Source organism: Oncorhynchus nerka, linkage group LG6 (genome assembly GCF_034236695.1).
Source record: "Oncorhynchus nerka isolate Pitt River linkage group LG6, Oner_Uvic_2.0, whole genome shotgun sequence".
Lineage (NCBI taxonomy): Eukaryota > Metazoa > Chordata > Actinopteri > Salmoniformes > Salmonidae > Oncorhynchus > Oncorhynchus nerka.
Genome location: NC_088401.1, coordinates 79,995,223 through 80,003,256, shown reverse-complemented (window position 1 = coordinate 80,003,256; position 8,034 = coordinate 79,995,223). Strand labels below are relative to the sequence as shown.

At 45.4% G+C, this 8,034-nt stretch overlaps 1 protein-coding gene across 1 annotated transcript; it reads left to right on the top strand.

Moving 5' to 3' along the window:
- The first annotated feature begins 1,652 nt into the window (after window positions 1-1,652).
- pcdh20 (protocadherin 20) lies at window positions 1,653-7,231 on the top strand. Its single transcript, XM_029662593.1, has 3 exons — window positions 1,653-1,839; window positions 3,117-3,310; window positions 4,672-7,231. The coding sequence occupies exons 1-3, from the start codon at window positions 1,816-1,818 to the stop codon at window positions 7,100-7,102; spliced, it is 2,649 nt and encodes an 882-aa protein (XP_029518453.1). The 5' UTR covers window positions 1,653-1,815; the 3' UTR covers window positions 7,103-7,231.
- Window positions 7,232-8,034: the final 803 nt, after the last annotated feature.

Here is an 8,034-nt window from a genome sequence, read left to right as displayed (position 1 = left end):
GCGCTCTGCAGCACCCAATCAGATCACTGCGTGCGCGGCTTCTGTGGTTACAGTAGTGAGTGGGCGTCTCGAAAGTAACAGAAAAGGGCGAGGGAAAAAACAAACGTAAACGAATGAACGGAACAGTCTCAGAAACCCCAAAATAGAGTCTTATGCAACTCGGAGACATTTTTCTGATGGGTTTTCCATGCATCACAGAAATCCTCTCTATGCTGCCAATTCAGTCTAGAGTTTAAAGGAAATTGACGAATGGAATAAAGAGATTTTGCAAAAAGATTTTGTCTATGAGTTCAACCATTATGTAGTAAATTGTATGCCTACTGTTTCCTATTATCTATTATAAACAGCCAATCTGGCTATCCTACTACTGTTTCCCAGGAAATAACATTTATTAACAAAACCTCACTGTAAAATCCTATTCATGAAGTTAGTTTTTATCATTATTTTTGAAAATGAACCCCAAACCACAGTAACTGTCAAATGTGTGGACACACCTACTCATTCAAGGGTTTTTCTTTATTTTTAATATTTTATACATTGTAGAATAATAGTGAAGACATCAAAACTATAAAATAACACAAATGGAATCTTGTAGTAAACAAAACATGTTAAACAAATAAAATAAATGTTATATTTGAGATTCTTCAAAATAGCCACCCTTTGCCTTGATGACAGCTTTGCACACTCTTGGCATTCTCTCAACCAGCTTCATGAGGAATGCTTTTCCAACAGTCATGAAGGAGTTCCCACATATGCTGAGCTCTTTTTGGCTGCTTTTCCTTCACTTTGGGGTCCAACTCATCCAAAACCATCTCAATTGGGTTGAGGTCGGGTGATTGTGGAGGCCAGGTCCTCTGATGCAGCACTCCATCACTCTCCTTGGTCAAATAGCCCTTATACAGCCTGGAACCGTTTTTCCTGGTACTGTATATTCATTGTAGAAGGCCCATTGTTGTAAAGTCACATGAAACTACTCGAACCAACCAACAGGGGTCACTCAAGAATTGTGAATGAAACGTTACAAATCATGTCACTGCCAACGTAGAAGTCTGTCCTACTGACTGACTTACTGGTGTTATGCCTACACCTCTGGGGAGGAAATATTATAGCCCTTTTAAGTCATATTTCTATACTGGGTTGGACAATACTAGAATTGGAGAAGCTCTCTGAGACCACAGTGATCACTTGCCATTTGTGGCCACAGTTGACACAGGTGGAATTGGAACTTTGTGGTGGAACAGCTGTCCTCAAACTGACTCGTTTCTCATCATGATTAACAGTAAGTATGTTACTACGGTTACAGAGAAGAACCTTTTGTATGTCATGTTCCTTTCACCACAACCATTTACATAATCATTTTACTTTCAATTGGTCAATTCCTCAAACCACTAAACCAGATATAAAGGGTACAGGAAGAAGTTAAAGAATACTGTCAAATCAGGTTATTCAGTTACCTGTAGTGCAAAGAATACTGACTAACCAGTTGTTCTAATTTGCTACTGCAAACTGTCCAATCAGCTCATTAAGTTACAGTAGTGGGAGGGGCAGCAGGTGTGTGTGTTAGCATAGCAGTGCCCAAATAAGGCAGTAGGTGTACAACCCCACCTCCAGCCCCAGTCTTCCTCCCTACACTAGTCTGGCAGAGTGACAGGTGGGAGGGGTGGGAGAGGAGTAGACGGTATTAACAGTATCCAGGTAGGCTACAGGTACAGCTACCTCCAGCCCCAGTCTTCCTACTCTTAGCAGAGGTGGAGGCAGAGGAAACCCAGACAGGTGTCATGTGTGTAGGCTACGGGCCATGGGACGGATGAAAATATGAACTGGGCTGTACTCCTTCAGGTCAGTCAATCATTAGAGAATTTTTCTTATTGCTTAATTAATGAATCACTGTACGGCAATGTATCTGTCATATCATCTGTCATATCATATCTTGTATCTATGTAATTGTCTAATAAATATTAGTTCACCAAAGGTCAGTGAACCGCCATAGGTCAATATGAGTGCAGTATCTGTGACTACATCATCTCGTTCATGCATTGACTCAGACTGATTAATAGTTTTCTCTGGAAGCTAATAGAAGGCAATATGACATTCATGACTACATTCATTCGTAGCCTGTTTATTTAGTTACTCTGGCAGCATAGTATTATTGTTGATCATTACTTGGTCCTTGTTTTGGTAGCTCTCATATCACAGGGAGCTAGTATATGGGTGATAGGTCACTGGTTATGGGATATTGTCCTTGAGTTAATGGGTTACTGTTGTGACTGGGAGCACATGAAAAAGAAGACCCTCTTTACACTCCTTGGGTGTATAAAGAATAATGCTCGAGGATAGCTTTTATTCACTATTATTTCATATGGAACATCATCATGTAAATATGTCAATTGTAATGTAAATTATCTGCATGTGTTTTGTTAAGTGCTTTTTTATAATTATTCTTTATAATTCCACAAGCATGTTTTGTCATTAGTCATGGTGCAGTAGGTTTGAATAGTAAGTGGATGGGGGAGGGGGGGTGGGGGGTGAGATGCATCAGATTATATTACAATACTGCTGCACACACAGGATTTGTCCCCAATGCCACCCTAATTCCCCAAATAGTGCACAGAAGTACTGCACTGGGCCCTGGTCAGAAGTAGTTCACTGGGTCCTGGTCAGAAGTAGTTCACTGGGTCCTGGTCAGAAGTAGTTCACTGGGTCCTGGTCAGAAGTACTGCACTGGGTCCTGGTCAGAAGTACTGCACTGGGTCCTGGTCAGAAGTAGTTCACTGGGTCCTGGTCAGAAGTACTGCACTAAATACGAAATAGGGTGCCATTTAGGACTCAGGAACAGTCCCTTGTTTTAAAGGAGCCACTGATGTAGAAATGTCACTGTTGATAATAGATCATTAAACGAAGGGAGATTTTTTCATCCTAGCCTACTTCAGGGGGAAATTCCAAGGATTATAATTTCCTCAGATGAATGTTTTTTCTCCACACAACAATTTCTCTCCAGTGTTTAAATTCCCTATTCAGGTTCTCCTTTAGAACGTGGTACATATCAGTGGTTTACTTCACACCAATGTCTTCTAGTGTTCCAAGTCCTACGTTTTCATTTCTATGTTCTCCTTTAGAACGTGCTAGTCACGGTCCATCTCAGGCAGATCCTGTGCTACGGTTCTGTTCGGCTCTCGGTTCCAGAGGAGCAGGAGGCTGGGGTCCGGGTCGGGTCCATCGGGTCCACGTTCCCCCCCCTTTACCAGCTCCTGACCCAGTTTTACCTCAGGGTGGACCAGGGGACAGGGGATGTCTACACCACCGACAACAGGTGGTTATTTATGGAAACTCATTCTAGATGTGGTAGCCTACAGGCCTTCTGACTGTTTCTTTACATAACTGGATGGATTTCTGCACTTATTTGACATTTGTTATTGCTGTATGTTTGTAATGTATAGCGGCTGCTGATAAAGACACTTCCTCTTGACTAGTAGCAAAGTAATTATCTACACTATGTGACCAGAAGTATGTGGACACCTGCTCGTCGAACATCTCATTCCAAAGTCATGGGCATTAATATGGAGTTGGTCCCCCCTTTGCTGATATAACAGCCTCCACTCCTTTGGGAAGGCGTTCCTATTAGATGTTGGAACATTTCAGCCACAAGGGCATTAGTAAAGTCGGGTACTGATGTTGGGCGATTAGGTCTGGCTCGCAGTCGGCATACTAATTAATCCCAAAGGTTTTCGATGGGGTTGAGGTAAGGACTCTGTGCAGGACAGTCAAGTTCTTCCACACCAATCTCGACAAATAATTTCTGTATGGACCTCGCTTTGTGCACAGGGGCATTGTCATGCTGAAACAGGTAAGGGCCTTCTCCAAACTGTTGCCACAAAGATGGAAGCACATAATCATCTAGAATGTCATTGTATGCCCTAGCGTTAAGAATTCCCTTCACTAAGGGGCCTAGCCAAAACCATGAAGAACAGCCCCAGACCATTATTCCTCCTCCACCAAACTTTACAGTTGGCACTATGCATTGGGGCGGGTAGCGTTCTCCTGGCATTCGCCAAACCCAGATTCATCCATCGGACTGCCAGATGGTGAAGCGAGATTCATCACTCCAGAGAACTCGTTTCCACTGCTCCAGAGTCCAATGGTGGTGAGCTTTGGCATTGCGCATGGTGATCTTAGGCTTGTGTGCAGCTGCTCGGCCATGGAAAACCATTTTATGAAGCTCCCGAATAATCGTTATTGTGCTGACGTTGCTTCCAGAGGCAGTTTAGAACTCGGTAGTGAGTGTTGCAACCGAGGACGGACGATTTTTACACCCTACACGCTTCAGCACTCGGTGGTCCCGTTCTGTGAGCTTGTGTGGCCTACCACAGCCGCGATAACAGTACTTACAGTTGTCCGGGCAGCTCTAGCTGGGCAGAAATTTGACTAACTGACTTGTTGGAAAGGTGGCATCCTATTATGGTGCCACGTTAAAGTCACTGAGCTCTTAAGTACGGGCCATTATACTGCCAATGTTTGTCCATGGAGATTGCATGGCTGTCTGTTCGATTTTACACACCTATCATCAACGGGTGTGGCTGAAATAGCCGATTCCACTAATTTGAAGGGGTGTCCACGTACTTTTGTATATATAGTGTATGTTGTAACAGTAATTTATCCATCTATCTATTGCAGGATGGACCGAGAGGCCCTGTGTCCTGACCAACTCCAGGCTGAGGAGTGTATCGTCCCACACGACGCCATCGTGGGCCCTGAGGCAGAGCTGGTGAAGTTCATGGTAGTAGTAGAGGACATCAATGACCACGCTCCTCACTTTGACAACACTGAGATCCATCTGAGTGTCTCTGAGGATGTGGCTGTAGGGACCAGTTTCTTATTGGACGACCAGGCAGAGGACAGAGACATGGGACGTAACGGACAGCTGCAGTACCACCTAGGTGGAGCCGGTGGGTTTTTCAGTGTGACAGTAGAAGAAGAAGATGAACTGGCCATTTTCTTTTTGGTTGTGCGACAAGGACTAGACCGCGAGAAGCAGGATCTTCATGAGATGACTCTAGTGGCAACAGACTGTGGCTTTACCCCACTAAGCGCCACAGCAACGTTATTCATAAAAGTGACTGACGTGAACGACAACTGCCCAGAGTTTACCCTGGGCAGCACCCAGAAGGTGGTTATTACAGAGGACACACCCAGAGACACAGTAGTAGCCAGGGTCAGAGCCACAGACCTAGACCTGGGCCCCAACGGTGCCATTACCTACTCCCTCAGCCCCAAGGTCTCAGAACGGGCCAGGGAACTCTTCAGTCTGGACAGTCACACTGGCCTGATCAGCCTGAGAGGAGACCTCAGAGACCGCCACAGTGACAGTGTTAGTGACAGGGGAGAGGAGGTGGTGTTGAAAGTGTTAGCCAGCGGCCCCCACTGCCCCCCTGCAGACACTCAGGTAACCGTATCCCTGCTCCCCGCGCAATACCAGGAGAATGGCATAAAGATCAGGTTCATAGCAGAGCATCAAAACCAGACGATAGTGTTGCAGGAAAACCAGCCCCCCACTGTCTTGGCTTTGCTAGAGCTACCGGGGGATACTAGTAGTGTTAGAGGCTCATCGTATCTCTCCATTGAAGGAGAGGTGCCGTTCTCTTTGAGCCGGCAGAATGGCAAATACCTCCTGTCGACATCAAAGCCTTTAGACTACGAGGTGAAGAGTGAATATCATGTTTCTGTAGTGATGCGTGGTGATGTTGAAGAGCCTGCAGCTCAGGGCTTCCACAGGAGAGAGATCCAGGTGAGGGTGGTGGATGTGAATGATAATGCTCCACAGTTTCTCCAGAGTCACTATCTGATAGACATAGAGGAGAATAACCCCCCTGGGGCGTCTCTGCTGAAAGTCAGGGCGCAGGATGCAGACAGCGGTCAGAACGGGCAGGTCACTTACAAACTGGATCGACCATCACACACGGCGGCAGCAATAGACCTTTATAGAATCGACCAGAACACAGGTCAGCTGACAGTTTCTGTACCCCTGGACAGAGAACAACAGGATGTTCACAGACTGACAATTGTAGCCAGAGATAACGGCTTTCCTCCATTAGAGTCCTCTGTGATGGTGACGATCACCGTCCTGGACCAGAATGATAACGCTCCTGTCTTCATCACCCCTCACTTCATGTTCTTCATCCCTGAGAATATACCTCCCCTGGCCCAGGTGGGGAAGGTGGGGGTGTCAGACATAGACGCAGGGCTTAACGGGGAGGTGGAGGTGAGGGTGGTGAACAGCAGTGGCAGCCCCTTCGTCATAGACAACGCCCAGGGGACGCTGCGCTGCATGGCCGATGTCGACCGCGAGAAGCAGGACCGCTACGAGTTAGATCTGCTCGCCACCGACAACGGACGCCCGTCACCTCTGACCTCCGTCGCCAGGGTAACAGTGTTCATCGAGGATGTCAACGACAACCAGCCCCAGGTCATCCTTCCCAGCAGCAACCTGTCGTGTCTCACCATCTCCACGGGGACCACCACGGGCACCATGGTAACCAAGATCTACGCCATCGACAAGGACTCAGGGTTAAACTCGGAGATCACATACACCATTGCAGCGCGGGAACCACCGGGCACCTCTCCATCATCCCATCACCACGGTGACAGCAGCAGTCCCTTCCAGTTGGACGCTCGGTCTGGTAACGTGACCTTAGCCCAGAGGCTCATGGGTAAGGACCTGGGGATGCACCACCTGTTCATCGTGGTGACTGACGGTGGGAAACCAGCGCCCCTCCACACCACCGTCTGGGTCAATCTGCTGGTCAACGACACCTTGGAACCATGCCATCTGGACACCATGCCCAGATCCCTGCCATACAGACTGGCACAGACGCCCTCCGAAACCCCCTCCGAGATGCCCGTCTGTGACAGACACACCCAGTTGATCCTGCTGCTAGGCCTGGGCATGATGGTGGCCTCGCTCTGTCTGTTTCTGGCCACGGTTGTTTTATACATGAAACAGAGGAAGAGATCTAGAGGGGAACAACAGCAGAGGAGGGGGATAAATGAGGAGAATCAGATTCCTCTACGCATTCCGGAGAGATATTTCTTAGGAGAAGAGTTATAACGAGAGAGAGGCTTGTTCTGACTGGACTCTATATTATCAATTGTTGACGTTTCTTGTATACCTTTTTAAAAGCATGAAATGCTTCAAATTAAATACAATTAAAATACATTTTCACTATTTTCACACAAAGGAGTCTCTCTCTTTCAATATTCTAAAATGAAATGCTCTGGTTAAATGTCTGATACAATCCAATATACATTTTATCAGCTTTAAAGTGAAGTGATGAATTAAAGAAAATCATTGATGTTAGGGTGGCCTAGTGGTTAGAGCATTGGACTAATAACTGCAAGGTTGCAAGTTCAAACCCCCGAGCTGACATGGTACAAATCTGTCATTCTGTTCTTAACTGACTTGCCTAGTAAAATTTATAACAAATGAAAGGAACATTTATTTCTTCATTTGCCGTGAGCTTAATATTTAATTTACTTTAGCAAATTGTAGACTAAAGTTAGCAGCAGAAGCTAACCCAAAGTAATACATCCAACAGCAAACAAAGACAAGACTGTGTGACTTTGTTTATATGCCAAATATCACCCTATTCCCAACATAGTGCCCTACTTTTGGAATGGCTCTGGTCAAAAGTAGTGCACTATATAGGGAATAGGGTGATATTTGGGACACAGATTTCTAATCTAAATGTGAGTGAGAACGAAATCTGAGACATTCAAGGAAATCATTAACTAGATATATGTGACCTGTCTACAGAGGCAGACATTGATTTTCAATAACGGATACAAATTCAAAACGTACAATCTTTATGTTTGGTTTGCATTATCTTTAGTCTAATCCCTAGTGAGATCTTTATGTTTGGTTTACATTATCTTTAGTCTAATCCCTAGTGAAATCTTTATGTTTGGTTTACATTATCTTTAGTCTAATCCCTAGTGAGATCTTTATGTTTGGTTTACATTATCTTTAGTCTAATCCCTAGT